At 49.6% G+C, this 15,250-nt stretch overlaps 1 protein-coding gene and 1 pseudogene across 1 annotated transcript; one reads left to right on the plus strand and one right to left on the minus strand.

Annotated features, from left to right (window-relative positions):
- Positions 1 to 541: 541 nt before the first annotated feature.
- LOC129736790 (golgin subfamily A member 6-like protein 7) lies at positions 542 to 9,812 on the minus strand. Its single transcript, XM_055720611.1, has 9 exons — positions 9,537 to 9,812; positions 8,385 to 8,507; positions 7,923 to 8,003; positions 3,983 to 4,021; positions 3,411 to 3,473; positions 3,075 to 3,168; positions 2,311 to 2,417; positions 1,702 to 1,760; positions 542 to 1,452 (listed from the first exon to the last, which is right to left on the minus strand). The coding sequence occupies exons 1-9, from the start codon at positions 9,810 to 9,812 to the stop codon at positions 1,269 to 1,271; spliced, it is 1,026 nt and encodes a 341-aa protein (XP_055576586.1). The 3' UTR covers positions 542 to 1,268.
- Positions 9,813 to 10,193: 381 nt separating this feature from the next.
- On the plus strand, positions 10,194 to 13,126 carry LOC129736836 (DNA repair protein SWI5 homolog; annotated as a pseudogene).
- Positions 13,127 to 15,250: the final 2,124 nt, after the last annotated feature.

Genomic DNA, 15,250 nt, shown 5'->3' on the forward strand with positions numbered 1-15,250 from the left:
GAGTGGTGCGTTTCTGTGAGGGCTGAGCTTAGCTGTCATTGTCCAGTAGGAGCTGCTGATCGGCAAGTTTTGCTGATTACAGCTGATGAAAATCAGCTTTCTTTTTAATGTTTTGCATGTGTGCTCTAGGAACAAGATTGAAATAGACTACTTCATTTGAGGCTTCCTGTTAGTGACTTTAAATTGCAATGGGAGTTGGAGTTTGAAATCACTTTGATCCAGAGCAGACTCCCTGCCTGATTTGACAACTGCCAAGAAATATCAAAAAGTCATGGCAAAATGTTAACAGGCCACTTCTGCATAGCCTTTCCCCTGATAGTAACCTGCCACATGATCCATGTGGCAACCTTAAAGTGCTCCAAACTCACGGTGATGTTTAATGAAAAAAAAAAAAAAAAAAAGAGGAGGGGAGAAGGAGATTAAAATCAAAAAGCTTAGATTTTAGCCCTGTAAAACAGGCTGAGCTAGACAGCTCCTCCCTACCAGTTTTGTATTTACTATTTCTTTGATTAAAACCTATTTTCTTAATCTAAAAATCTGGGCTCAGAAACTTTGTGCATTTCCAGAGTCTGTATTACACAGCCAGATCAGATGGTCTAAAAGCTTGTGATTTTAAAAGTTGTCAAACACGTCAGGAATTTAAAGCCAGTGTCTGGAGCATGTCAGTTGGCACACAGTACTTTTCCCAGAAGAGGAGCAGCTGCCTTTATTTCAAGGGTAACTTAAGCCACTGACTGGGGAGGAAAAAAAAACCAAACCCAAAAATAAACAAAAGAGCAGTTTCTTCCCTCACAGGCTCAGGTTCACACCGGCTTGCTCTCTGAACTGCTAACAGCTGGCTTCCTGAATTCCCTTCCTAACTGGCTGCTTCTCTTAACTTTCCCCAGCTGACCTTCGAGTTACCATTGTCCAATTCACCTTCTGCAAGGGTGGGTACAAACACCACCCCTATTCAACTGGCTTCTCAGTGAGACCACGAGACAGCTGCGTAACCAAAATGCCAAACAGATACAAAGCAGGAAAAGTCTTCGTATTGTCACGCGCTGTATGTTCAGTCACCCTCTCATATTGTACAACATTCTTTTCGCAGACCAGCGTAACAACAGCTTTCAGTCTACTGCTCCAGCTCCTTCAAACAGACCTTCTGTTCCTCAGAGGCCTCGCTGAAGGCCTTTGACCAAGAGGATGCCTTGATGAGGTTTTGTGCCTTCCTTTCCGAACAAGGGTTAAGCCTTGCCCCCACTCTCAGAAGCAAAGTCTTACAACGGTCAGTGTGATCTACCCTCACAGCCTGGAAGCAGTATGGGCACCTGTTGGATCCTCCGTTCAGCCATGTCCAGTTTCTTACGCAAATCCTTCATATATAACTGCAAGGCTGAGTCCTGGGAAACCAGGCAGCGAATCTTCTGTGACAGCTCTGAATTCTGCACCTTCATTTCCTCACTGCTTTTGCTGAAACAAACCAAGATTAAAGCAGCATCACTGTATGTACTATGGGTCTGGGCAAGTACATGTCATAAATTTACAGTCCAGCTAGTCGTAACAGTTAGAATCACAGAAACATCACATCCAGTCACTTTTTTTAAGCTGAATATCCAGCCTCCCAAGTCACCACCTGTGGTGCATGCCCCTTGTGATGTTTTGTGGCTCTACCGGGAAGAGCAGTGTTACTCTGCAGTAACAAGCAGCAAATGGACTTACCTTTGTTTGTACAGCTCCTGTTTCAGGTCTTCTAGCTCCTTCATTAACTCTTCATTACGCTGCAGAAAAAAAGAAATGACTGATTCAGCTGCAGACTTCAGCAAAATATTTCACCTTTAGCACATCAGCTGAAGTGGAAAGCATCAGAACTTTGGCAAAACCCTTCAGGACAGGTTGCTTAGAACCTCCTGAATTTGCCAGGAATAAATCTGCTCAGCCTTTTCAAACGCGATGCTACTAACTGAACGTGAGGTCATTTCTGCAGACTTCTGGATGAATATCAATACTGAAGTGTCTGCCTGATGGAGACCCTCCTGAGACAAGGTCTCGGTGGCGCTTCTGTTGCGTGTGGAGCTGGCAAGACTAATGAAGTGAGGTGCCGGATCTGAAGACAGCAACTGGACCATATGATTAGTGGTCACAGAAACCTGAATGAACTTTGCCTTGACCATGGAGAACACAGGGCTTTACAAGGTTAATTAACAATTCAGAATGTTAATTTCTGCCTCTTCTCCGAGCAGGGACTACAGAATGCAAACATTAGTGTACTGACAAGCAAATAGCCAAAGGCAGAGCTGCTGGTGAAGCATAAGCAGAGGTGACTCTTACCTTCTCTGCCTGTTTCTGCTGCAGAGAGACGGAGGCCAAAGTACGTTCCAGCTCCACTACCCTCTGGTGAGATGAACGTAAACGAGCCGCAAGGCTCTCGGCTTCTCCTGAACAAGTCAGAACAGAGTGAGTTGAGGCTGGACCACAAAGAGCTTTTTGGAACTGCTAAACAGCACTTTCTACTTTGTCTACAAGCTCTTAAGGCAGCACAGAGCTTTGCAAGTCAGTAGGCCTGGTTCCGCCCCTGGCTCTACAGGTGGCTCACTAGCAGCTCTGGGCAGTAAAGCTCTCTGTAACTACCATCCTCACTTTGAGGGAGATGACGAAACTTCCTCTGCGGAGTAGGCAATATGTTGGTTGGGATCTTTCTTTCTAATAGGAGAAGTAGCTCAAACTTGGTTCAGAATGAAGGGCTCGGGTAAAACCTACCTTTACGCGATAGCTGTGTGGGAGGGAGGGTGGCAAAAAGGGAACTAAGTTTTAAAAGGATCAGAAGAAAGTCAGAAAGGAACAGCCTGGGGTAGTCGCCGGGGCTGAACAGGGCTGACAAGGCTTTAGCGATGCACAAAAGAACCTCAACCGCCATGGGATCAACATGCTCCCACTTGGGGGCAGCTCTGGCGACAGAGGCAGCGATGGTGCCAAGTATTGCCCACCGAGGAGTCGGCCACTGCTGTGAGCTGGCTGCCAGCAACTGTCATGCCTCTGGCTTGAAATTCACACTTTGACCAACAGCTTGAGCTGGAGTGCCCACAGTCAATTACCTGATTTCTCCCCTGCAGCTCCCTGAGTAGGTGCAAGTGCCGCCTGCAACTCAGACTTCTCAGAAGCTAGAATTCCAATAGTCTTGTTACGAACCTTTGGGAAAGGAAAATCGGCTCAGCACAAAACTTCTTTGCTTGTAACTGCAACATCACTGTTGCCACAAAAGGCTAACTCAGTAAAGGGAAAGAGCTCGTGCAGTTAAGCACAGTCTGGCTGGCTCCCAGTTTTCCTGAAGGGACGCGCTCGTGGCTTCCCGAGTAAAGACTACGAATGGTCAGTAATCCAGAGAACAGCAGAAGGCAGGCAGTGTTACTGTAATGGAGGCTCTGCCATACCTGTAGCTGTTCCCTCAGTGCAGCTTGCTCTTCAGAAAATTCATTTTCCAACTCTTTCTTTTCCTGTATAAAGAAATGATGCCTATTCAGCACAAAAACATAGATGGGTAACCCTTGTTTTGTAGCAAACTAAAAAAGCAGTGATACATTGGTAGGACTTGCAGCATCGAAACGACAGCAGCCTTTTAAAGACATACTTCAGCCCTGCGTTATTTGAACGCCTTCACTATTTATCCATCCTAGATTGGCAGTAACAGCATAGCACAATCGCTGCTAGCATAAAAACGGTAGTGCTTGGAAGCAAGCTGCTGGCAAGGACCTGTATTCTCCTGCCTCCACCACACTCCTCTAATACTTGAGTATTTAAACGTTCGCTTGTGTCAAAATAAGAACGCTATCTGCCAGGCAGGCCTAACTCATGAAGTCAAATCATTCAACCCTACGCTACAAATGAAACTGAATCTAACATAAGACAAGACCACACGTGCCTGGGCCACAGCCCACTATACTCTCTGCGCCGCCAAGGAAGAGATACTATTTTTCTGCCTATCCAAAACCAGGACACACTTTACCTTCTCCAGCTGATCCACTGCCTCCTGGCTCTGCTCTTTCTGTGGAAGGAAAGTGATGCACCAGAGAAAATACTCTCATACATCTGAAACACATTTTCACTTCAACAAAGTAGGATACACGCCCAATTCACGCAAACAGAATTTCCACTTTCTGTACCCCTTTCTGTAGAGGACTAGGAAGTTCATCTTAGCTATTAAAAATACGAGATCTGGAGCTGCCCTCACTAATGTACTTCATATGCCAGGCATGTTTTTCATCGCTCAGTAGATTGCCACAGTTGTTCTCCAACACCGCTGCTGAAACCCCTCCATGTCTACATGTGAGCATCTACCACCTTCAGTTAAACTCGCACCCCCACATCTGTGCAACTGATGGCAGTAATCCTGGTGTATTGGGATGATCGCCAGAAATGCTGGGTTTTTTTTAAAAAACACCACCAATAATAAAAAAAAAAAACAACCAACCAATAACCCCAAAGAAAAAAGTAGTCTTTTCCATGAACTGAGACCTCAGACCTTTCTTCCACTGAAGAGCTGGCCTTAAGTCACGCAGAGCCGCACTTGTGTTGGCAGACTTCTGCGGGAGGTGGTATGGGAGGGCTGAAGCCAGATACAAAGAGAAGGGGTAATTCTGTCCTAGCCCATTTCCATCTTAGCGGTGAAGTATTTGGAGATTTGTTGTCCGTAGGTAATGCACCTTTAGATATGAGGTGAAGGAGACAAAGGTGGCAGCTGCCTACCCAGGCCGCCACACAACTGTGCTGCTGTGTTTGCTATTTGCTTGTTGTCTCCCTGACAGCTTCTTCACAGATGCCTCGTAACTAACTACATAAGCAGGGCTTTTTTGCCTTCCCAAAGAATGAGCATTGTCCAAGCTCTTTCTTTACTACTGCTGCTACTACTTCAATGCATTTTGAAAGGTGACTACAGATGGAAGAGCGATGAGTGAGAGGTTTTGATTCTAGCAATGCCCATGCACAACATAACCAGCAAAAGCAAAGGCAAGACCACAAATGCAGCAAAGGCCCTACACAGCTGCAGGCCAGCGTAAAAGCAGGCACACAAGGAGAATCTTGGGTGGGCAATGCACTATGCCAAGTTCCTCTGCAGCCCAGCTAAAACACAAAAAGAAACAGAATGGAACAAAAATAACCCAAAGCCCAAAGGAAAACAACAAGGGGGGGTCACGGGGTACACCGGGAAATGCTGAACTTTGCAAAAAGTGTACTTTTACAGAGGAACACAATGGGGAAAAGCATTTCACACAAGAAAGGCTCTTGTCAGACTGAAACAAGTCCACTTGGCTGCATTTCTTGCAGTGTTAAAGCTGAAGGCTGAAAAGCTGCAGCGGGAATCCATGCAGGCCACAGGACAAAGCAGTTCACTCATCGCGCCAAGAGAAGCTGAGGATATGATCAGAAACCAGCCCCAGACCCTCTCAGGCCTACTGCTCCCACTCTGCCGATATCGTTAGACCAGCAGCACCACCTGCAGAAACAGGTTTTCACACTGCTGCCAGCACCAGAGTTGTGTGTTTCAAGGATTCGGACAGGCGCAGAAATAGCTGTTTTATCAGGATGCTTATCATCCAGGGAAAGCCTGATGAGATCAGCAGAGCACACTTAAATGGAAACAACAAAACTCCGTTTCTTGTTCCTCAGTTGAGCCAATACATTCACCAGCGGCCTTAGACTTTGAGCCCCTTAACAGGTTTTCCGTGCAGCTCATTTTGTTCCCTACAGAGTGCCGTGTAAGCAGCCTTCCTTGTGGCACTAGGAGGGAACCCATAACTTTGCAGACACCCAAAGAGCTTGGAGGAGCAGCGAGGACCATGTCAGACTGGTTGGTTGGGTTGTTTCTTACCAGTTCCTCTATCTGTGTAACGAACTGCTTGTTCGTTAAGATTGCTGGAATCCAGGGCTACTGCCAGCTCCCGGTAACGTGCCTGATGGGCACATGCAGACAGGAGAAAAAGGAAGGAGCAGAAGAGGAGGAGGGGAGGAAAAAAAGCAGGAATTAAAGAGGACAGAAAAATAAATCCTATCGAACTGTGATAATCAGATTCTCCAAACAAAACAAAAATCTACCGTTTCAACAAAAGCAGCTGAGACATCAACACATTTTATCCATTCTGCCAAGGCTTCATTTTGACCCAACAGTGACTCAGAAATAAGAACGGCAGCTGCACGGAAGCCAGATTATCCCCAGTCCCCAAACTGGAAACACCTCCGATACCTGCCCCCCAGTGTTGATCACAACTACCCGATGATAGCACAAGACAACACTAGACAGCAGTGAACGAGAACTGTGCATTCAATTAGGTCTCGCTAACACTGCCGAAAGCAGAGTCCCAGTAAGTTATCAACAGTAGCAAATAAGAAAGGGGGCGGGGGGGGACGGGGACACTGAGAACAACCTCCTTCCGTTTCCTTAATATTTGTGGAAGAAACAGCACTTTCTCCATTCACATATGATGTAGACTACAAGCAAAGCAGTCAAGTCAGCCAGTTTTATTCCCCAAGGCAACAAGTCACTACTAAGGAAGAACTGACTATCACAATAATGCTCCTTATAGCGCCTTTCACTCCAAAGTACCACACAGAGAAAACATCCTTTTCTGGGTAAGGAGAGATGCAGACTCCCTCTGCAACAAGCTAATGTCAATGATGCAGGTTGATTTCCCATTCTTTCCCACTAAATCAAGAATACATCTTTCCATGCATACATGCTGTCCATTCATCCCACTCAGCTTTTCTTCCCACTGCTGAAAGTTTACGTTCTAAACCAGGATTTTTTGCTTCTCAATGCTTAAATATCATATTGTTCAGTAGGATGACTGCAGACACCGCTGAGATCCAGGAGTGTTTTCTTGAGCTGACTGCTTAAAGCTCCACATCAAATATCAAGAGAATTAACAGGACAAAAGGAATACAAAGGCAAATCAGAGTGAACTCCATTCCATCTTGCAGGTTTCACTGCATCTAACTGGTACCCCTGGTGATTACTATAGTTACGTTTATTGATAAGAGACGCACGGATATGTAGTAAACAGGAGTTACTTTATGACAACTGAACTGAAGCAATGGTAGGAAAATAAGCTACCAAAATGATGCAAGTGAAACGAAAATCAGAGTTTTGCCACAGCAACAGCGGAAGACAATTCTGGGCTACCAAATTTGACTTCCCTGAGCTTCTATCACAATTTGATCAAGCCTTCCGTTTAAATAAACTGCCTGAAAAGAATTGGTTTAAAAAGGCTGGGGTTTTATGTTTGTGCCTGAACGCGTTTCTATTGCTTATCGGCATAGTTCCTGCCCTTTCCTCTTCAGAAGCCTGGCAACGTGAAGACGCTAAAGCCTGTAAACGCTTGACTCAAAGGATCCAACTTCCTGCCTAAACCTATTTAAACCCAGTACTGGAACTTGCCAGTTTCATCGCCTGTTGTAAAATGGGTTGGCAGGAATAACTAGACAGCTTCCTCAGGGCAGCTGCTTGCCTGGAGATCAGCAGAGTCATGCCCTTCAGAAGCAAGGCCCTAGGGAATACAGCAACGACACGCACAGCGGGAGAAATACAGACTAAGAAAACACTGCCTCTCCCTACTGCACTTGCCCTCAGCAGCTCAGTTAGTTTATCGCCTCACCCCACACTCCTCCTTTTCCTCAAAGCTCAGCTGTCTCGCGGAAGAGGTTTTGACAAGGTTCACTTTTTCACACGTTCAGTTCGACACAAACCAGAAGGGCGCAAGCACTTTACGAGCAATGGCAACGCATGGTATCAACTAGCTCCATGATAATAAAAACAACAACAAAACTCAAGCAACTGACAGGGGCTATGTCAGGACAAGGCTCCACCCAAGAAATCGAGGCCAGCGTAAACAGAACCTGAAGCATGCAGTAGGGAGAGCGAGTCACTGCGAGGGACACGAGCACTGCCTCACCTTCCTCCTGTCCAATGAGGGTATGGCTACCCCATTGGAGCGCTTCAGGTCCGACACCGGCACCTTCAGAATGTTCTGAATCTGAAGGAGGTGAAAGAAAAGGGGGAACGGCTCAGAAAAGGACAGAGAGAAAGTGTCGATCGGAGGGAGCCAAAGAAACCGGCATCCTCCGGCTGGCCAGGAGCACGCAGCTCAAAGCAGCAGCTCTGGGCACACCCAGGGCTGCGTGACAGCGCCGCATGATCAGACGCGGCTTTGGCACGTACCCTGAGCTCTAGTGTGCACCTTCCAGCAGCGGTAGCTGCTAACTATTGTGGCACGCTTCGCGTGCTGGCGATACAGGCAGCTGCGCCAGTCATCCATTACACCCGCATAACCATTTCCCGGCTCTAGTCACGTTGTTCAGAAAACCAGAGAAAAAGGAGGTAGCAAATGAGCTGGGACAAAGACCGAGGCACTCACGTTCTCTGGAGGCTGCTGGTCATCGCCCGGGGGAGTCTCAGGTCGACCGTCTCCTTTAGTTTTGCGGTTTTCCTTACTTGCTGCAGCTGCTCCAGGGCTCTTCTTCTGCTGATACTCCTTCAGCTGTGAAAAATAATAATAATCTGAAATCCAAACTGAACATGCCTTCTGTGAGAATGATGTCAACCCCCAGCCCCAGCTCCACTGGGTAAAAAGACCAAGTGTAAGGCCAAGAGAAACGCTCTTCAATGAGTTTGTCGCCCGGGGGGAAGAAAAATAAAAATCAAAACACGTCCAAGAAAAAGGCTAAAGTAAGATCGAATGTGATGAGTTTACGACAAGAGGCTCAGAGCTGCAAATGTTCAACTTTTGTACACAGCTAAGAGTTGCTGGGAAACGACTTGATACTCCATCCGGCAACTACAAGGAGATGAAAAGAAGTATCTTGGGGTGGGGTTTTTTTAGGGTTCTAACTAAGAGCATTGAGGAAAAATGAGTAAAGGGCAATGAAATCTGAATGTTAAGTGAAACATCAACACCTGACAGTAAGGGCTCCCACTCTGTGAAACACTTTGAGAAGGAACATTACAGTCCTTACAGACAAACGCCATGTTAATACAAGCAGCGTAGTCACTGTGAACTAAGGGGAGAAGCAACCTACAACGGATTTTTCAATCGCACCCGCTTCACCCCGGAGAAGCTAGTCTGATAAGCCGTTCGCTTGAATTCGGCTGGGTCTTCCGAGCCGAATCGTTCGTGCTCCAGCAGGGTGAAGCCCCCAAGCAAGCGAGCCCCAGGCAGTTCGGTCAACTGCCCGTTTCCCCAGCCCGCAGCCCGCCCTCCGCCCCCCCGCCGGGCCGGGCCGGGCCGCGCCTCGGCCTCCAGGTGGGGAAAGAAGGCCCCGTTATTGGCAGAACTCCAAAATGGAAGCCCGAACCGCTCCAGGACACTTTCCCCTCCCCAGGACTTTCACATACGCCGCCCACGCCGCGGCCGGGGAGAAAACGAAGGCCGGGGAAATAAGCAACATGAGACCAAAAAACCCCAAAAAAGGGTGTGGGGGAGGCCAGGGGGAGGGAAAACCGCCAAACCGAACCCGGCGGACCCACGGCACCGCCGGCCCGGCCCGCCCCGGCCCCCGCCGCCCCTCACCTTCTCCTCGCCCGCCGCCAGCCAGCTCTGCCCGCTGCCGTCCGCCACGGCCGCCTCGCGCCTGGGCCGCCTTGGCTTCGCCCACCGCCGGCGGCAGCAGCCAGGGCCCGCCCAGCCTGCGCTGCCGCCCTGGAGGCCCGGCCCATCGCCGTGCCGCGACGTGCCCGGCCCACCGCCGGGCCCCGCCTCGTCCCCGGGCTCCACCGGCTCCGGCACGGCGCCGGGCTGTGGCTCGTGGCCGGGCTCCACCGGCCGGGGCTCGCGGCCGGGCTCCATCGCCTCGAGGTTGCCGGGCCCGGTGGCTCTGCTTTTACTGCAGGGACTGGAGGAGCCGGTGCCACCTTGCAGTGCCTGCTCCCCGTGTTGGAGCCCGCACCGCCCGCTGCTCGGGTGACAGCCCGCACCGCCCGCTGCTCGGGTGACACCTGGCTGCCCGGCGTGCCCCACCCAGAGCTCACCTGCAGCTTCCCGGAGACGTTTGTTCCCCGGCGCTGACGGCACAGTGGGCCCTGTCGCTGGGAGACTCCACTTCCCAGCGTGCCCCGCGGCGCGCCCGCGCCTGCCGCTCCCGGCCGGCCCCGCGCGCACCCGGCCGGCCCGGCGGGAGGCGGCAGCCCTGGCCGAGCGGGTCCCGCCGAGCGCGGGTCGCAGCGCGCCCGCCCCGCCGCGGCCCGGGCCCGGCCGGTAGGAGCCGGGTCCCCGTGTTACAGATTTGCTAACGGTTACAATTAACTAACCTTATTTGATTTTATAAAATCATTTTCATAGAACTGTAGAGGAATAAGAAATATATTTTAGTGGAACTAGCAGCTGCACCACACAAGCTGCTGTGGAATCCTCTGTACAGCCCTGTACCACGGCCAAGGACTGAGAGCAACCGAATGAAACAACTCGTAGCTACCTGCCAAGAAACCGTGAACTTTAATAATAGTGATATAAAGAAATGGCATGGAATGGGGACAATCAGTTACGGGTAAATATATTTACACAAAGAATGTAGGTCTAGTAATTAGGACTCACTCACGCACCCGGCCGTCCATAAAGAAGTGTCTGCTTATCTCCCTCACATCGGGGTCGGCAAGTTTTTCATTCCGAGATTTCGGTACCAGCCGCTCCCCGCCCCCGCCGCGGGCCGTGCCTGCGCTGAGGCGGCGCGGCCCGGCGCCTGACGCGGCGCCGCTCTGCTCTGCCAGGGCCTCCGGTGGCGGCCGGCGGAGCGGCGCGGCCGGCTGCAGGTCCGCGGTGAGGCCCTGCGCGGGCTGGGGGGAGCGGGCCCTGCTCCAGGGCTGCCCCGGCCGCCGTCTGTGGCCCGGCACGGCACGGCCCGGCACGGCCCGGCACGGCACGGCACGGCCGGGGGTGTGTTTTCTTGGGGCGGAGCTGCCGGCCTCGCCCCCCGGCGCTGCCTCGTCCTGGCAGCGCCTCTGAACACCGAAATTGTGGGGGTTACGGTCTTATTGTCACCTGACGCTGTAAATCTACAAAACGCCGTAGAATATGATGGGGGGCGGGGCAACGTTACAGAAACCCATCAGTCTTTTACCTGAGCTTCCCCCCTCCCTGCCCAGGAGACACGTTTTCCCTTTTTTCTCCTCTTTTATCCACTGACAGACACATCAGAGGATTTTCTGGTTAGTGCCCCCCAGCACCGCAGCATCTTCCCCTGGGCTGAGGTAGCGTGAAACGTCTCCTGTGCTCTACAGATGCCCCGTCCCGCGTCCTGCCGACCTAATGGAACCAGCCAAGAAGCCCTGCAGTATGAAATCGAAGAGCTGAAGCAGAAAGACCTTGCTCTAGACCAGGAAACTGCACAATTCTTGTCCGAGTACGTCCTTGGCGAGCTCAGTGTCCGCTGTGATGCCTCAGTTGGTTTTGTTTAAAAAAAAAAATACGGTCTAGGGCTTAGAGCTAAAAGCTGTCCTCTTACGCCACCGCTTTTATCATGGTGTTGTGCAACGTTGATTACAGCGTTGTTTTGATTTATGGGACCCGTTAAGGGAGAACTCTTTCCACTTTATTTGGTAAAGCAAACCCAGGTTTCACTAGGAGCTGGGATAGGAGCATTTTAACTTTACCCCAGGTGTTGCTGAGGCAAATTACCTGTGAACTGGGAATGAATGGTTTTAACCGTCGTGATGCTATGGCACATCATGCTACCAGAAGGCCTTGTTCATGTGAGAATTAAAATTGAGATTGTGGCTTGTATGACCTGCCCGGTTTAGCCCCGGATGAAACGGTTTCCTTGTTTGTTCCATCCCGATCAAGTGTCTATTTCTTTCCTGTCTGAAGCGAGTGGGTTAAACGTTGGTGTTCAAGAAGCAGAGGTGTTTCCCAGGCAAGCGAAGGGCCTGGAAAGAGATGGGTGCCGCTTACAGGGTAGCGCAACTGCTTTAACTGTGGTTTCTATGACCTACTGTGGCAGCTGCTTATTAGCAGCTCTTTTGAGATCAAGTTGCTGCTTGGTTTTTAAAGAGAGGGTATCTCTGTGGGTTATTTGTTGCAAAGGAGCGTTATTTTCTAAGGTCACGTGTAGTACAGAGAATGGAAACGGCAGAGCAACAAAGGCTGTTCCCAAAGCTTTTTTGCTTTACCACCACGCCTTTTTTTTTCACTAGCTACAGATTAGAGATACAGATACAAACTGAATTCACCACAGCCTATTCCTGTTTCTACTTAATTCTGAGAATTCAGGTGGGTTGGGGTTTTTTTGTAAGTTGATGCGGCAAAAAAACCCCCACTCAAAATGAGGGTCTGCTCATTTGTAGCTTTCGTGTTGATGACTTGCAGCAACTGTACTTGCTGCCTTCGGATTCTGCTTTGGGTAGTGCCAGGCTTGAGCGTCTCAAATCTCCTTGCTGTGCTGGGTCAGTAGGGGCAACACTCGCCGTGCGGCATTTGTGACCTTTTCTGCTTTTATTGCTACAGAGGCTACAGCCTGGAGGAATTGGAGCAGCACATTTCTCTGCTCGCTCCATGAGTACAATGATATTAAAGATGCTGGGCAGATGCTGCTGGGCAAACTGGGTAAGGAAGGGGAAAAGTGTTGATGAACAACTCAGTCAATGTTTTCATGTAGACAGAGAGAGAGAAGGTACTACGCCACGAAGGCAGAGCTTGTTTTAAAGATTCTTGAATTCTAGGGCTTTCATTGCCCAGCCACTTGTGCAGGCACAAACACTTCTGTCGTTATTTTCGCAGGATGTGTTTAGAACCGAACATGCGAAACAATTGTCATCTACTGCTATTTTAGTCTGTGTTATGTACTGCCAAACTTTGTTCAGTCTTACCAATTTTTGTCAGTTTTGCTCTTCATATACTTTAAAAGAGTGTTGAGACAAGCAGAGAGCGCAGCTGCAAAACCTTAGGTTGGTTCCTTAGCTATGGGAGGTTCTGTGAGAGAGTTAGGGGCTACTGGGAGGAAAACACAACTTTTCTGACTGGTCTGATACTTCTGTAATGAAAATAGCGGTCTTTCTTTTCCAGCTGTTATCCGAGGGGTTACTACAAAGCAGCTCTACCCTGAATACATACGACCTGGAGCTTAGCGACTAGTATTGAACCTGAAGATTGCCCCGTCCTGCAAAGCTGACACTTACTGGGCCATGACGGTTTGGTGTGGTATTGGTTCAGAACGGACAGAAGGTGGCCTCAGAAGCTGTGTGTGGAATTGCAACAGCGCGTGCATGAACAGCCTTATTTCCGAGCAGCTTTACAACGTGAAAGCTGTTGAATCTGTCAGCTGTGTCCTGCTTGTGGGAAAGGGATGTAGGACTTTGGATAATTTTGTCTCCTGTCTGATGGGACAGTATATTTTTTTTTTCGTTTGTTGGAAAGGCCGTAATTCAGGTTGATGTGAAGACTCTTCCCGTGGAGACCTTGCTTCTCTCCAGCATCCAGGGGCTGTTTGGTTACTGAATAATAGAGGAAGCGAGGGCATGCAAACGTGCAATGTAATAGCTGCTTTGAAAGAAAAGAAAAAACCCTCGGAAGCAGCAAGGGAAGAAGGCTGAATTTGTGGTGGCTTGGGGGTTGGTTTTGTTTTATGATCACATCTGGGTGAGTCTGGGTATTCTGCATTTTTGTACTTAACTGCTCGGGTAGCTAGAGGTTCTGTATCATTTCTGTGGTGAATGGCAAAAGGTGAAGTTGTATTGAACTGTCCTGTCTGAATAAAGCAGCTGTCACATTTCTCAGGAATTCACTTATTGAAGAGCCTATAAAACAGCGCGTGAACCTGGGAGCAAATTCTTAACCTCTATTCTGAGACAACTGGAACATCTATTACTCAAATGTTTTCTGAGGACTCTCAATGGTGACGGTGTGGCAGCGCTACCCAGTAATGGGTAGGTGCCGAATTACCTTTACTGCTACAGAGGCTACAGCCTGGAGGAACTGGAGCAGCACATTTCGTTCTTGCGGCTAAAACAGGAACAGTCAAAAGTAAGGAGGAAGCGAGTGGTGCGGCAGAGCGGTAATAAGGGGAGCAGCGGCGATGATGAAAATGCTATCGGCAGACGCGTTACAGAGGGGTGGAGGAGAGTGCGCTTGGAAAGTATGAAAGAGGGAGCGCACGCGTTTCCCGTGATATTACAAGATAGACACCCGGGCCAATATCAGGCATTTCACTGGGAAATGATTAAGGAACTACGGAAAACTGTCACGCAAAATGCACTATATTCTCCTTTTACACAAATTTTCTTAGAGAACGTGATGATGGGTCCGCAGCTAGTGACTCTGCTAGAATGGATCCGTGACAAAGTGCTGGACTTTCCACCTGATGGCACTTTGCAAATTCCTGCCTGGCAAGCGGTTGGCAGGCGATTGTGTGATGCTGCCGTGGAGGGGGACTCCGTGGCAGGCATGTGTTTAGCGCCTTGGTGGCAAATTCTGACTCCTCTTCCGCAGAGTGTGGGCTGATTCTACTAACGGTGCTAAACCAGGGGAGGCTGTAAATCCCCCCGACAGTGCGGCTCTTCTCAACACACCGTCAGCGATGGTGATTCCCTCCACACCTCCTCTGCCCCCAGAGCTCCTGTCACTGATTGCAGCGACCCTCACAGCACAGGACCGAGCGTGGGAACAGGACAACTTGGACAATGATTCCATTGACACCGATAAACCTTTGGACCCAGGTCCTATAGACCCGGAAGAGGAGCTAGACCTTTTTCCTCCTCCCCCTGATGCACTGGCTGTATGTTCGGGGAGGGTGAAAGGGGGTCTGCAGGATCGGTGGCAGCAATGCAGGCGGGAAGCGCTTAAGCGAGGGCATTTGGGAGGCACCATGGCACGTTCACGATTTTGTCAGCCAAATCAACCTGCAGAGTGGCAGCCTGTGCAATACGAGGCTGTTAAAGGGTTAAGCAAAGCCGTGCGGGAAGGGGGGATTCATAGTACTTTTGCAAATAGGTGTCTGCATGCGTGTAGCGGTACATAGCTATGTAACTGCGTGAATGAGCTCTGCCCTGAGCCTGGTGGTACGTGCAGCTGCGGTTTGTGTCCGGGCTCGAGATGTAAATACGGGCTTCTCTGTTACGGTCAAGTGTCTCTGGCTGCATTAAAAAACAAAACCAAACCAAACCAAAAAAACACAGTGACTTTAATAAGACTGCAGCCTGATCGAATTCCAAGAAATGTGAGATAAGATGAACTTCTGAATTTTGTTCATAAGCTGTAATGGAGTGCTACCTATATATGAATGCTAGAACATAGCTCTA

The sequence above is a fragment of the Falco cherrug genome, chromosome 9 (genome assembly GCF_023634085.1).
Source record: "Falco cherrug isolate bFalChe1 chromosome 9, bFalChe1.pri, whole genome shotgun sequence".
Lineage (NCBI taxonomy): Eukaryota > Metazoa > Chordata > Aves > Falconiformes > Falconidae > Falco > Falco cherrug.

Excerpts from the sequence above, each read along its gene's own strand:
- LOC129736790 (XM_055720611.1), bottom strand. The coding sequence starts at position 9,812 with ATGGAGCCCGGCCGCGAGCCCCGGCCGGTGGAGCCCGGCCACGAGCCA. Across the intron at positions 3,169-3,410 it reads CACTGAGGGAACAGCTACAG|GTTCGTAACAAGACTATTGG; the intron begins GTATGGCAGAGC and ends CCTTTCCCAAAG. Across the intron at positions 1,761-2,310 it reads AGCAGAAACAGGCAGAGAAG|CGTAATGAAGAGTTAATGAA; the intron begins GTAAGAGTCACC and ends TTTTTTCTGCAG.